General features: G+C 37.9%; 3 protein-coding genes, 2 non-coding genes and 1 pseudogene across 8 annotated transcripts; 2 read left to right on the plus strand and 4 right to left on the minus strand.

Annotated features, from left to right (window-relative positions):
* Positions 1–20: 20 nt before the first annotated feature.
* LOC108848087 (farnesol kinase, chloroplastic) lies at positions 21–1,812 on the plus strand. Its single transcript, XM_018621500.2, has 5 exons — positions 21–407; positions 620–687; positions 794–925; positions 1,010–1,125; positions 1,250–1,812. The coding sequence occupies exons 1-5, from the start codon at positions 99–101 to the stop codon at positions 1,543–1,545; spliced, it is 921 nt and encodes a 306-aa protein (XP_018477002.2). The 5' UTR covers positions 21–98; the 3' UTR covers positions 1,546–1,812.
* A 542-nt stretch (positions 1,813–2,354) lies between these two features.
* Positions 2,355–3,703, plus strand: LOC108844402 (SAGA-associated factor 11). 2 transcript variants are annotated; one of them, XR_001948442.2, is made up of 5 exons: positions 2,355–2,496; positions 2,723–2,793; positions 2,870–3,181; positions 3,285–3,484; positions 3,568–3,703. XR_001948442.2 is itself a non-coding variant. In XM_018617659.2 (4 exons), the coding sequence occupies exons 2-4, from the start codon at positions 2,755–2,757 to the stop codon at positions 3,414–3,416; spliced, it is 483 nt and encodes a 160-aa protein (XP_018473161.2). In that variant the 5' UTR covers positions 2,355–2,496; positions 2,723–2,754; the 3' UTR covers positions 3,417–3,703. The 2 variants fall into 2 exon arrangements, 1 of the variants encoding a protein (XP_018473161.2); XM_018617659.2 differs by having other exon boundaries at positions 3,285–3,703.
* Positions 3,704–4,392: 689 nt separating this feature from the next.
* Positions 4,393–5,487, minus strand: LOC108844400 (RING-H2 finger protein ATL63-like; annotated as a pseudogene).
* Positions 5,488–8,182: 2,695 nt separating this feature from the next.
* On the minus strand, positions 8,183–8,273 carry LOC130510274 (small nucleolar RNA R38). The gene has a single exon (XR_008943952.1). It is a non-coding gene; the product is annotated as a small nucleolar RNA R38 (small nucleolar RNA).
* A 2,234-nt stretch (positions 8,274–10,507) lies between these two features.
* LOC108857172 (uncharacterized protein At4g04775-like) lies at positions 10,508–14,029 on the minus strand. Of its 3 annotated transcripts, XM_018631120.2 has the most exons (3): positions 13,189–14,029; positions 10,962–11,205; positions 10,508–10,878 (listed from the first exon to the last, which is right to left on the minus strand). In XM_018631120.2, the coding sequence occupies exons 2-3, from the start codon at positions 11,191–11,193 to the stop codon at positions 10,568–10,570; spliced, it is 543 nt and encodes a 180-aa protein (XP_018486622.1). In that variant the 5' UTR covers positions 11,194–11,205; positions 13,189–14,029; the 3' UTR covers positions 10,508–10,567. The 3 variants fall into 2 exon arrangements, 2 of the variants coding, with proteins under 2 accessions (XP_018486622.1, XP_056861752.1); XR_008943642.1 differs by lacking the exon at positions 13,189–14,029 and having other exon boundaries at positions 10,962–13,166.
* Positions 13,611–13,697, minus strand: LOC130510350 (small nucleolar RNA SNORD25). The gene has a single exon (XR_008944021.1). It is a non-coding gene; the product is annotated as a small nucleolar RNA SNORD25 (small nucleolar RNA).
* Positions 14,030–14,172: the final 143 nt, after the last annotated feature.

Here is a 14,172-nt window from a genome sequence, read left to right on the forward strand (position 1 = left end):
GCGATAACTAACAACCAATCAGTACGTTTATTTAATGCAATTGAAATAGTACACCTATTAGATTAGAAAAAGGTTGTTCGTTGAGATTTGCAGAGAAAATGTATACAAAGAAGAGCTTCTCTCTCATTTCATCATCTCCCCTTGCCGTTGACTCTTCCTCTTCCTCTCTCGCCGTCCCTTGCTTCTTCTCTCGGATTCCACGGTTCCTCAATCTTCGAATCGCGACAAGTTTTAAATCAACAACCTCCACGTATCATCCTCGGAGTCTAACGTCTCCACTCGCCGCCCTAATGTTTCCGGAAAACACAGTCCTCTCAGATGTCTGCGCCACCGGAATCTCCGGCGTCGTCGCTTTCTCGTGCCTCGGTTTCTGGGGAGAGATTGGCAAGCGCGGCATCTTCGACCAGGTCACATATATATTTACCTCTTACGTTTATACGTAGTTGACTCTGTATGATGTGATAAGTCCTTTGTGCTTTGTTCTGTAATAGCCAATTAATACGTAGTCTTGTCTTGTCTCTGCTTTAGGACAGAACAGAGTAAGGACTTGGTTTTTTTAGGCATAATATGTGACTGACCAATACCATTTTCATGATTCTTTTTTTTTTTTTTTTTTCAGAAACTCATCAGGAAGCTTGTGCACATAAACATTGGCCTTGTTTTTATGCTTTGCTGGCCGCTCTTCAGGTAATACTTACTTCCTGTCAAACATTTAATCCAATTTGACCGCTGCATCTTTGGCTCTTCTCCTTCTATCACTATCACTTCACCCAACGACCATCTATTATTTCAGTTCTGGACTCCAAGGAGCGCTTTTCGCTTCTCTTATACCTGGACTTAATATATTAAGGATGCTGCTCCTGGGCCTTGGTGTCTACCAAGACGAAGGAACTATCAAGTCTATGAGCAGACACGGTGATCGCAGGTTTACCTGTGTTTTTTTTTTGACATAATACCTGCACATAATATCTTCTTTTTGTCATTTCACAAATTGTCTATGGATTGTCAGGGAACTACTCAAGGGACCGCTTTATTATGCACTCTCCATCACATCGGCGTGTATCTTCTATTGGAACACATCTCCAATAGCCATTGCAGTGATATGCAACCTCTGTGCTGGAGATGGTACGTACAGCTTAGCTCTGTTTCTATTTCAGTAATATTTTTTCAACCTTTTTTGTATTGTCAAGTTGAATCCATTGGATGATGACGTCCTATACACTCTTTTGTCCTTACATTATGTTTAAAGGCATGGCTGACATTGTTGGGAGGCGGCTTGGAACAGAGAAGCTTCCTTACAATAGAAACAAATCAGTAGCTGGTAGCATTGGGATGGCGATCGCAGGGTTCTCAGCATCCGTTGCGTACATGTACTACTTTGCTTCGTTTCGTTACATTGAGAATAGCGGGTGGGATATGATTCTTCGCTTCTTCATCATCTCTATAGCATCGGCTTTTGTGGAATCACTCCCTGTAAGCACCGACATTGACGACAATCTTACCGTTTCCTTAACATCTGCCTTGCTCGGTACTCTACTCTTCTAATAGCAGCGCTGAGTCTGTTCCCCTGTATCATCAACTACAGAGTCATCGAGTTTTGACTGCCTCTGTAGTAAATCTACATTCTTAGTTCCCACTTGTTAGTGAATAACCTCATATTGTTGTGTTGTTGTTTCTGTAGACGATCTTATTTTTTCAGCTGTAACTGCAGTTGGGTGCAATGTTGTAATGTAGTGTAGAATATAGTGACACTATGCTTCTACGATTTCTACTAGAAACTCAATACATATGCTTGTTTGTTGTTGGTTTTGACCTGTGGCTATTTTGAAAGCAACTCTTACACTCTAAAGAAGCGTCTTCTCACCAGAGCCAAAGCCGGTCTTGTACATAGCTCATTGAAACATTGGCTTTAGCCATCCAAAATTCTGAAAGTTAATACATAAACATAGATTTATATGAAGTGTAAAAATACAAAATATTATTAATGTTTTTGCTAAATTTCAAGACTGTCCTGTTTCTGTTTCTGTCAAGTGGGACTGGTGAGTGTAAGGCGCTTCAGACAAGGAAGTAACAAGAGAAAAACGGTGAAGCTTATAACAACAAGTATGGTCAAGATCTCATCATGCGTCGTGTAGTGTCTGTCTCTTATGAAGGGAAGTCACTCGCCAACTTAAGGCCTCCATCGTCGAAGTTACCATTATAGGTTACCTCAAAACCAAGTTACACAAGCGATCGAAAGTTAAATGGGCCACAGATGGCCTTTTCATACATGTTATAGCCCAAATTACGTAGGACCCCGCGTTAACTAAAATCGCGCCGTTTTGGTATGTTAAAAAGAAGAAACGCGTGCCGTTCAGCGGAATTAGTGCCGTGGCAGTTCGCTCATGATTCCTTGTTTCTCTTCTCCGTCGAGTGAAGTTTCACGAGAGATCCAAAAGGCGAAAAACTCTTACCTCCCTCCTCCGTCTCACCGCCGCCGCGACTCAGCCGTGAACTGTAAGCTCTCTAATCCCATTGCGATTTTCGTTATTCTGTAAAAATTGATTAAGAATCTCCCCGAGCTCATCTGTTAGATAGTGAAATCGCCTTTTGTTGAAAAATCCCTCTCGATTGGTCGGTTCGAATTTGTTAGAGTTTCATCTTCTCTGAGGACACTCGCTTTTTCTAGGGCTCGTGAATAGGGATGCAGACTACCTTCTTAACGATTTGTTTGTTTTCGCAGAGCATTCTCGTGTTTAAAGAGAGAGGATTCAAATGTCTAACGCAGAGGATAATAAATCTTCCAATGATCAGGTATATCTGCTAATTAATAGACCTATCTGCTAGTGAACACAGTTTCAAAATCTGTATCTTTTGTTGTGTGTTGCAGCTCTCGTCCCAGGTTTTTCTTGATCTTGTAGACTCGGTGATTGCTGACGTGGCATCCGAGTGTCACCGGATAGCGAGACTAGGGCTTGACCGAGACTTGGAGGTAGTAGAAGAAGAGTTGAGGTTATCAGTGGAAGCGCGTGCTAAAGTTGCTGATCCTAGCAACAACCTAGAGGCCAACACTAAATACGTTGTTGATATATTTGGTCAGAGCCACCCTCCTGTAGCTACTGAGGTGTTCAACTGTATGAACTGTGGGAGACAGATCGTTGCGGGGAGGTTTGCTCCTCATTTGGAAAGATGCATGGGGAAGGTGAGATCTTATTGAGAGATACTCTTACTACAAAATGTGTTGTTGTTTTTTTGAGCGTCTGGTTCTTGATTTTTTGTTTTTTCTTTTGGCGGTTACGTAATAGGGAAGAAAGGCTCGCGCCAAGGTGACCAGGAGCACAACTGCTTCCCAGAAACGGAGCTCACGACGCAACCCAAGTGATAACCAGTTAGCAAGTGGTCCACCTGGTTTTGAAGAGAACGTGAAAAGGGCTTGAAGGAGGACAACCTAGGAGAGGCTTATGCTGAACTGCAATGTGGCTAGTAACTGCCTCAGACCGGATTGGTATGAATCCGTGGTTTATATTCAGTGTGCACAAAAAGAGAAAAAGTAAGTAGCTGAGGTTTATAATATTGTTATTTCACCAGGTTATCAGCCTTGGCATGTCAGTCTACAGATTGAAATGAAATGACTCTTTGGGTACAATGGGTATATTCACCTTGCAAACTAGTATCAGATAAACTTTGTAGATTCACCTTGTTGGAAGAAAGCTTAGCAACCTCATCACTGGCTATATCTATCATTGCCTGTTTTTGGTTTCCCATTGTGTGACCACACATATCTCTGCACCTTATCTTCTTTATTTGAGAATGAATAGTTTAGGTTTTGTCTTTGGGGATATTGGATTGAATAACGTGAGAGGTTTCAGGGTCATGTCGAGAAATACAAAGAATGATAAAAGAGTAAGCTAATAAAAGAAGTAGACCATCTGAAAACAACCTCTCAGCTTATTTGATGTGGAAAATTCTTACTTTGATTGAACTCTAAAATATCGTACATGTTGTGGTCACTACAAAGTTAACGTCTTTCTTAATTCATCACTCGTTTTCTCCAGCTCTTAGTTTATTCTATGTATGTGTATGAAAACGACTGGTCTTTATAACACTGCAAAAAGAATGGTGTCCTACTGAATATGAAATCATTTGGAAGGTAGAAGAAGAAGATGCCAAGAATAAAAAGCATAGTTTACAGTTTGAAACAATGAGTAAAACAGTAGATGCTTTGACCTCAACTGCCAGGTGAGTGATGTAGCCCTCTGAGATTCTGTCACATCTCATCAAAGCTGTAGATTTTACATGTGATCCCATAGAAATGATAAGACAATTTTTAAGAATTAAGATACATGAACTTAAGGTTTTGCCTTTTAGTGGCAGAAGTAAGTATTGATTTGCATGGACAAAAAAGAATCATTAGCTTCTTCAACCAACGCTTTAATAAACTAAATTACTACAGGGATTTGTTTATTTATTTTACATTTCCAAAACTGTTTGCTTGACAATTGTTTATAGTATATTTTATTGTTACGGAGAGGAATCTTGCGTCGTCGCCGACGGGAACAAACTTGTTACACTCCGGTCTACTTCTACTACTCAACATCCTCATCAACGAACTGGATGCTGATGACGCCACCGAAGACGTTGATCTCCGATCACCTCTTGATCCTATCTCCTCATCCAATACTTCGATTCTAACCTCTCCTTCGTCGTCAACCCCTGTTTTGAGATTATCTTCCATCACAGCAAGAGACAGTGAAAATCTCCGATCACCGGCGACGACGTTCTCATCTCCTCCGGCTGGAAACATCTGAAGAGTAACCTCTGATCTTTCTTCTTCTTCCACTCCATCATTTTCGTAGTTGATGGCCGGTTTGAGGTTGTCTTGATCGGAGACGGAAAGAACAGGGGATCGACAGAGAGGACAAGTAGAGTGAGAAGACAGCCACATGTCTATACACTCAACGTGAAACGCATGTCCGCAACTTCTCAACTTTCTTCCGACATCTCCCACTTCCCACAAACCAAGACATATCACACATTCATCTTCTTCTTCTTCGTCTTTCTCGTCGTCTTCGTACACGAACAGAGGAATCGAGGAAATCACTGAAGAATCCAAACCTTTGTCATCGCTTGTTGCAGCAGCAGCGGACGGAGAAACTCCACCGTCTAAACCTCCTAGTGGAACTGGAGGTATGATTCTTGTAACGGTTCTTCTTCTTCTTCTTCTACTACGGCGGCGTCGAGCGGAGGAGAATTCTTGGTCGGAGTGTGACCAGAAATAGCGGGCGTAGAAATGGAGAAGCAAGACGAAGAGGACGACTAATAGAAGGAAGACGAGAGCAGCCAAGAGGACATTTGAGTTGTAAGAAGATAAGACTCCGAGGAAACTCGAGAGACTGCTTCTCCTACTCATTGATCCTTCTTCTCCTCCTTCTTCTTCTTCTCTCATTGTGTTTATGACTTCGGAGAGAGCTTTTATTTTTATTTTTTTCTTGGATCAACGTGATTTCTTTATTTGATGGAGGGTTGGTTTGATTTATATACGTGTAAAGTGATTTGTATATGGGGAAAATCAAAAGTACGTATAAATGCTATAGACGAATATGTATATATTGAGAACAAACAAAAAGATTTAAAATAAACATATTAGTCGTTTTCATTATTTATATACAAATACAAACCCACATAATTTAATTGTCTGAAAGATATTCAAAAGACATTGTGAAAAGTAAGTCATGTTATATTATTGATATATATATCCTGGTTTTGAATATTGATGAAATGTGCAGTAGAAGTACTTGCAGTTGCAGGGAATGGTTGTGGGGCTTTGTCTTTTAGTTTGTTGTGGTTGCAACCAAATATAGAGTGGAGGTTGTGAGTTTAAGAGACGGGTGGGGTTTGTTTTTGTATGCATATCTCTACAACTCTATGCTATGAATCAATCTCTAAAGTCTAAACCTAAGGTTTAGACTCATACAATGCATTAGACTGGTATGGAGTTATATATAAGTATTTAATAAAAAAATACTTTTACAATTTTAGAGCTATTTAATATATATATATATATTATATATATATATTTTTTTTTGTTTGTGTATGCATATCTCTACAACTCTATGCTATGAATCAATCTCTAAAGTCTAAACCTAATGTTTAGACTCATACAATGCATTAGACTGTATAGAGTTATATAAGTATTTTATATATATATTTTTATTTATTTTATATATATATTATATTTAAAATTTAGAGATCAAAATGAATGTTTGATTAGCTTTTTGTCCATGACTATACTTTGATTACTATGAATCAATCTCTGAACCTCAAATTTGTAGTGGCAAGAGAGTAAGGTAGGAAAATAAAGAAAGGGAACACAATATACTAAAAGAAGAGAAGTGGGCAGTGGAGGTCACATGAAAGGTAGCTTAGAAAAGAAGGTAAGTAGGGAGAGATCGAAGAAGAGTTTACGTGAATATAAAGCAAAAGTAGAAGACGAGGAACGCTATGCCTATGCAACTACTTCTAATAAACATCTTTACACGTTTCTCCATTAACCAACTTGTACGATATTCTATTGTTAAAATAGTGATGTACTCGTATTAGATGTTCTGAGGTCCTAGGCTCCTAGCCACGAGGCACCGAGAAGGGTCGAGTCTTTAAAATTAAATGACTCGTCAAGGTAACGGAGTTTACTCCAAAAAGAACAAATCCCCATGACTTTTTTTCTTGTTTAGTAGTAGTACAGAAATAACGCTTCCTATTTTTCAGTTTATATATTACTAGTCAAACATGTTTTTATATTTTATGAACATTTTTGGTTAACGTTGAGTTAGGAAGTAGAGTAGGAAATGAGCATTGTTATCTGTTAAATTTGATTTAATTCGTTATTCGTTTCAATGCGAAAATTCTGTATCCGTAAACTTTCAAAGTAAATCAAATATTAAAAATCAATATCCGTTAAAATTAAAACAAATCAAAAATATTAAAATTTTAGAAAAATGAATATCCACTCCGATCGCAATATATATATACATGTATATCTTGATTGTATTTAAAGTTTTAAATGTATAAAATTATATAATTATTATTCAAACATATGATTTGACAAATTATATTCAGATATTATTTATATAAAAGTATTACATAAAAAGATAAATTTTTATGACAATTATAATTTTTTCTTAAGTTTTGTGTTATTATATTGTTAGCTAATTTTAAAAAATTAAAAAATATGTAGATTCACTACTTGTTTTAATTTTAATTTTATATATCATACAAAAAATATTTTACGAAACAAATTGGTATCAAATTTTTAAGATATATTTGTTTTGATCAAAATAGAAGAGATATTTGTAATTATTCATAAATATCTGTAAATATTTATTTATTTTTGGATATTCGTTTTCCGAATATCCATACTTTTTGAAGTAAGATAAATCGAAAAAATAGATATCCGTAACATATAAAACAAATCATAAATATCTTAAAAACCGGATATCTGAACCGTGTCCAACCGTAAGTAGAGTAATTTTAGTGGCAATAATAATTGTTTTGCCGATAGTTATAAGAAAACGACAGTACTTGAAAATGGCAGTCGGCTCCTTATTTTGAGCCTTCATTTTTCCATCTTCATTTTTAGCCTTTATTCCTTTTTCACCTTTTTTTGCATGCTAATTGTTTTTCTTCCCAACTATGAATTACTTCTACATCAACTTTTGAATTAAGTATCGTACATTCATCTACTAATAATATTATGAAGATACATCTTAAAACATACAATTATACAAGGGAGAAACACCTCAAAAATGTTTAATTGTGTTGTATTAATACTTTTTGGACAGGAATTTAAATGGCAAGGCGAGAGATAGAGAGGAATTTCAAACATGTGTTGCCGTTCAAATTTTGGGTCTAGGGATCAGAACTTTGTTTCGGCCATAAACTTTATAATTCTTTTCCTTTAAGAACCACCTTATTTGCTGCAACAAGTCACTTTCTTTGCTTTTATCATACCCCACTGACGGCCCATTAATATAAAAGAATTTTATGTTTAACTGTAATACCAATCATGCACAATTAGCCAATTAACTTCACTCTGCATTTCAGATAAATGAAATCACCCATGATTTTTAAAACATTCTTCCTCGTCAACAAGTACAAACAAATTGAAGTCAACAAGTACAAAATAAAATTGTGATTAATAGGTATTTGGTGTGTCAGATTACAAATGAATCATCAGCGGGATTAAATCCTCAGCCAGGGATAACTGTTTTTCATATTTGTTCTCATCATACACATCATCCCCTCTTAATCTCAACAAAAAAAACTACAAAAAAAGGCAGAAGCCTTGGACGGTGGTCTTACTACTAGTCAAGAAGATTTTATTTCAAAACCGAGACCAATTATATCTCATCGGCTTCTCACCAGATTAACAAGGCACCGTAAAATTACAAGTTGATAGCTATCAAAAACAAAGTAGGAAGAACTCAGTCCCTTAGAGCATCCATATCCCTAGGACTAATTTGGAGGCCCTTAGAGTATTTTAGTATTATAGTTAGGTTAAGGGACATAGGTTAAGGGTGATATTAAAAATTAAGATTATTGGAGGGACTTGCAAATGTCCCTTAAGTTTTATTTTTAAAGTAATAAAAAAAAGAGTAGAGATTGAAAAAACATGAAACATTAATTTTTAATGGAGATACAAATTACAAAAAGGAAAAACAAATCACAAAGTTGAAATACAAATTACAAAAATGAAAAACAAATTACAAAAATGAAAAACAAATTACAAAATGGTAAAACAAATTACAAACATTTTTTTGAAATCATGGAAGATGTCCAAATTTTTGCCAAATATGTTCGATCAAATCTTCTTTTAAATTTAGATGAATATTTGGATTCCGAACTTCTTTGCGAAGAGCAATTCTGCTGCCGTGTTTTGTGGTTTTTTTAATCACAAAAGTTTGATCGCCATCTTCAAATTCCTCGAGAGTGTTTGAATCCCGTTCATCTTTGACAATCATATTATGGAGAATGATACAAGCTCTCATAATATTTCCTATTTTGCTTTTATCCCATAATTTAGATGGATTTTTAACAATGGCGAACCTAGATTGGAGGACTCCAAAGGCACGCTCAACATCTTTTCGAACGGATTCTTGGGTTGTAGCAAATTTTGAATGTTTTGGAGTCTGTGGTAGTCGGATTGATTGAATAAAAGTCGCCCACTTTGGATAAATACCATCCGTCAGATAGTAAGCCAAATTGTACTCTCTTCCGTTGACATAGAAATTAACTTCGGGAGCTTCTCCGTTAATTATATCATCAAAAACAGGTGATCTATCAAGAATATTGAGATCGTTCATAGTACCTGGAGCTCCAAAAAATGAGTGCCATATCCAAAGGTCATACGAAGCAACCGCCTCCAACACAATTGTTGGTTTTCCGGATCCTCGAGAATACATCCCTTTCCAAGCGGTGGGGCAGTTCTTCCACTCCCAATGCATACAGTCAATGCTTCCAATCATCCCGGGAAATCCACGTTCTTCACCCTTTAGCAGTAGTCTTTGTAGATCCTCCGGTGTGGGACGTCTTAGGTATTGATCGCCAAATAAGTCGATTATCCCGGCTGTGAAATTGTGCAAACAGTGTTGAGCCGTTGTTTCAGCAAGTCGTACATACTCGTCAACTGCATCAGAGGCACTACCATAGGCCAATTGACGAATTGCTGCGGTACATTTTTGGAGCGGAGTTAGACTCGACCGTCCGAGGGCATCTTCAGTTAGACGAAAATATTCAACTTCTGTAGAGAGACGATGCACAATTCTCAAGAACAAGCGCTTGTTCATTCGGAACCGTCGGCGGAATAAATTGTGCGGATATGTTGGAGTGTCCTTGAAATAATCATTCCAGAGTTTTTTGTGTCCTTCTTCCCGGTTTCTCTCAATATAGATACGTTTTTTTCTCTCTTTTGGTTCCGGAAGCTCTTCATAAAGATCATCAAAAACAGAATCAAAATCATCCTCCTCATGATTGATGTGATAATGATAGTGAGAAGATGATGCCATGAAGCAATTCTGGATATTTAAAAAAAGAAGGCTGAATAATGTTAAGTTAAGAGAAGAGGAATACGTTGGATGTTTGAAATGAGAGAACAAGGATGTTACTTATTATATAGATAAGGAACATGTGAATTTGGTGAGATCATGTGACTTATTGGTAGAACTAAAAAAACATGTGTCTTTGGTGAGATGTCACTTATTGGTAGGAAGAAACTAAACTTGTGATTTGTTGGTAGAAAGGAAAAAAACATGTAAATTTGGTGAGATCATGTGACTTATTGGTACAAACTGAATATAGAAATAAATGCAAGAGTACAAATTACAAATTCAAGAGTACAAATACAAGAATACAGATTACAAAGTCAAGAATACAAATTACAAATTACAAAGTCACATGATCCGAGACATGTTAAGATCTAACTCCTGTGAAATGCAACCATATATAACACGTACTAGCAGGTCGAGTCCAAACGTAAAAAAAAAAGGTCTGGTCTAGTAATAAGTTCAAGAAGAAATTAATATCAAGACTACAATTAGACCACCATGGCTACCACAACCACAACAAGAAGCATGGCTATTACAAAGCACTGAAACCCATACTTCTCTAGGCTACTCAACCTCTGCTCAGATTTATCCACCACTATATCATCCACAATCTTCTCTAGGGTACTCAACCTCTGATCAGTCTCATAGTCAGGCAGCACAGTTAGATTATCTACCTTCTCAGCTAGCTGAAGCACGTGTCTATCTCTCGCTCTCATCTCCTCCATGATGGCCTCATCCCACCACTTCCAGACATGGCATTCGCCATCGTCAACATTCGCGCAAGTGTAGACTAACCGACCTGTATCACATATACAATACTCATAACCACAATCACATACCACCTACTCATTACATGTATCACATATTCAATACTACACTTACCTGGATCAGTACGACTGTTGCGGAGGAGTGGCTGAGAACCACAGTAGCAAACCTGTGGGCAGCCAAACTCAACCTCCGGTTGCGGAGGATACTGAACCTCTGAACGTCTTTCCAAGCTTAGCTCAGCTTGATCACGGCGTATTAAATCCTCCGTCTCACTGTAGTCACTATCGTCATTGTTTCCAAATAAATCTTCCGACTGAGATGGCTGCGAATAGCTGTAAACTCCCATCGCTTATTGAACCTGCCATAAACTTCATTAGAGCAACATCATTTATTGAAAACACTAAAGATGACAGATACATAGAGCTACAACTTGATTATGGCAACTTCATTTATTGAAAACACTAAAGCATTTCGATACATAGACCAACAACAAACATAAAGACAAGCATAGAGCAGATTTTTCAAACATACAGACAAGCATAAAGGCAACAAACAGCAAAAATAAAGACAAGCAGATTTTTCTTTCAGAAGTACTGGGCTAGTATCTTATTCTTCGCCGCTTCTTCCGCCTCAGTCAATGGTTGCACCTTGGCAAGTGCAATGAGACTGTCTAGTATACCTAGCTTCGACAGTGTCTCCTTCTTCTCCAAATCCGCCTTCTTCATATCCCACACAGCCGCATACTCAGCCACAGACTTCCCTTTAAGCGTGTTTCTTTTAGCCTTAGCAGCCTTGATCCCTTCTGGCCTGCGCTCAGGCTCAACGAGGCCTTGTGGCGTGCTCTCAGGTTCAACAAAACCTTCAGTGGTAGAACTTTGGGTACTTGTCTCAGTGTTCTTCCTCTTCGAACCTGGTTTAGGTGTGTTAAGACTCATCCACTTCTGTTCATACTTGAGCATACACCACGCGTGTTCAAGGGTGAACTTGTGTCCATTATCAGAGTGGAAAATGTCATGCGCCTTCTTCAGAACGTCAGTGTCACTCTCACCACTCCTCTGTTGTCTCTCTGCTGCCGCGTATGCGCCACAGAACTTGTTTATCTCATCATTGATTCTGTGCCACCTCTTCTTGCAATGAACCCACTCTCTCTCACCATCCTCTCTTCCGTGTGGACTTGATGCATAATAAGCAGCAACTCGGTTCCAGAAGGTACCCGCCTTCTGGTCATTTGACACTATAGGATCCTTAGAAGTGTTAAGCCAGCCACTTATCAGCACCTCGTCATCTGTTGGGTTCCATTTGCGTCTCACAGCACGGGCCACTGGTGTCTCTGGAGGTGCGTCTTGAGTTTGTTGAGAACTGAAAGCCGGGATAGGTTCGGAATCTCCAAAGTTAACACTAGAATGAAAACTTTCATAAGGAAAGTTTTCATTGAAAGCACTACCATCTTGACTGTGAAGCAGTCCTACGTAACTAGAGGATTGAGCAGGATGATAATTTGGATTCATATCAGAAAGAAAAGAGATGAGAGATGTGAGAAAGTGGGTGTGTGTGTGTGTGTCTATTTAACCGAAGTGAGTTGGTGTTTACTACGCGGAAGTGAAGAGATATCAACCCACATAAATGACTAACCATTACCAAGAACTGTCTAATCTGAAGTAATTACACAACTTAAAGCTATCAACCACCACCTAAAGCTATCCACCACGACTTTTAAGCTAACAATAACATTGATATACTAAAGCTAACAATAACATTGATATACTAAAGCTAACAATAACATTAATAACATTCAATCTGACTACAATGTAACTACAAGGAGTAACCATGACTTAAACCTATCAACCAACAATACAGCAGGACTTAAAGCTATCAACCAACAATACAATGATTTATTCAATATGAAACGCAATATATATACCACCATATCAAACTATACGAGCATATCAAACAAAGAATCATATAATCTATAGTCTCTAGTCGGCTATATCAAACAAAGAATCATATAATCTATAGTCGGCAATATCAATACGAGCATATCAAACAAAGAATCATATAATCAAATCAAAATATGAACAAACTATAACACTATAACACAACCCTATCAAGCCACAAATTAAATCGAATTACTAGAGGACCAATATCAAAATATGATCAAACTATAACACTATAACACAACCCTATCAAGCCACAAATCAAATCGAATTACTAGAGGACCAATATCAAAATATGATCAAACTATAACACAACCCTATCAAGCAAAGAATCATTACTGTCTTAGCACAAATCCTATCAGATTTTAATACCATATAAAGTAAATCAAAGGACGTGAAACACATACCTTGAGCTTTGGATTTGGAACTGGAGATGGAGCACTCGATCGAGACGAAAACGAGGTCGAGAACGCTGAGACGAGAACGAAATGGAAGAGCCTCGCCGAGATGGAGTTGAGCTCGAGATCAGGAGGACGAGAAGAGAGAAGAGAGAAGAAGACGCCGATTGAGTTTTCGAGAGATGGAGTCACCTTCTATCGCCACCGAACGAGATCGAGAGAGAAGAGAGAAGAGAGAAGAAGACGCCGATTGAGTTTTCGAGAACCGAAGACTTCATCGCTTCTTTGGTTTCATCTCCCTCTCCCGTGCTGCCACGTCGCGTAGAGGACGATGAAGAAAAGCCCTTAGATAAGGCCCTTTTGCGTCGTCCCCTCCTATTTTTCATTTAACTTTAACCCAATTAATTAGAAGGGCCGGGCCTAAGGGCCGGCGTTACTGATGCTCTTAGATGTTCATAATGAAGTGCGATCATTACCGCAATCATTACAGGTCTGCAAATTGACTCATCACTGTTCTTCCCACTATATAAATAAAAACAAACAGATATAACCTAAAAAAGACATGTAGTTGCTCAACCTATGCTCCCTAGTCCCTAATCAACAGCATCAAACTAGAACTAACAGTTTTAATTAATGCTGGAATGATTATGGAGGATATATATAAAGAAAACAAAAGCAACACGATTAGTATTGCTTCAAGGGAACGAATCGTATGGGAACGAACATATCCGCATAGACTATCTGATGAAGCCAACTTTCAGTTCGAGAGTATCAAGAGACAAAACCTAACTTTAATAGAGTTTGCATATCTACTACCAAAGAGTCAAAGACATATTTTATCGCCGCTACTAAAACCTTTGACATCTACTTCTAATTAAAGAGAGGTGATTAGCTTTCATATATAAAGAGCGCTATTGGCCATTGACAAAACCCTAAAAGGCTTTTTGCTAAGCCCATTGGAGTGTGTATTTTCTAAACAAGCTCAATAATTAA

Source organism: Raphanus sativus, chromosome 3, assembly GCF_000801105.2.
Source record: "Raphanus sativus cultivar WK10039 chromosome 3, ASM80110v3, whole genome shotgun sequence".
Classification (NCBI taxonomy): Eukaryota; Viridiplantae; Streptophyta; class Magnoliopsida; order Brassicales; family Brassicaceae; genus Raphanus; species Raphanus sativus.

Coding starts and splice junctions, on each gene's coding strand:
- LOC108848087 (XM_018621500.2), top strand. CDS start 99: ATGTATACAAAGAAGAGCTTCTCTCTCATTTCATCATCTCCCCTTGCC. Junction 408..619: donor AGCGCGGCATCTTCGACCAG/GTCACATATATA, acceptor TTTTTTTTTCAG/AAACTCATCAGGAAGCTTGT. Junction 688..793: donor CTTTGCTGGCCGCTCTTCAG/GTAATACTTACT, acceptor CTATTATTTCAG/TTCTGGACTCCAAGGAGCGC.
- LOC108857172 (XM_018631120.2), bottom strand. CDS start 11,193: ATGGGAGTTTACAGCTATTCGCAGCCATCTCAGTCGGAAGATTTATTT. Junction 10,879..10,961: donor CAACAGTCGTACTGATCCAG/GTAAGTGTAGTA, acceptor TATGTGATACAG/GTCGGTTAGTCTACACTTGC.
- LOC108844402 (XM_018617659.2), top strand. CDS start 2,755: ATGTCTAACGCAGAGGATAATAAATCTTCCAATGATCAG. Junction 2,794..2,869: donor ATAAATCTTCCAATGATCAG/GTATATCTGCTA, acceptor TGTGTGTTGCAG/CTCTCGTCCCAGGTTTTTCT. Junction 3,182..3,284: donor TGGAAAGATGCATGGGGAAG/GTGAGATCTTAT, acceptor GTTACGTAATAG/GGAAGAAAGGCTCGCGCCAA.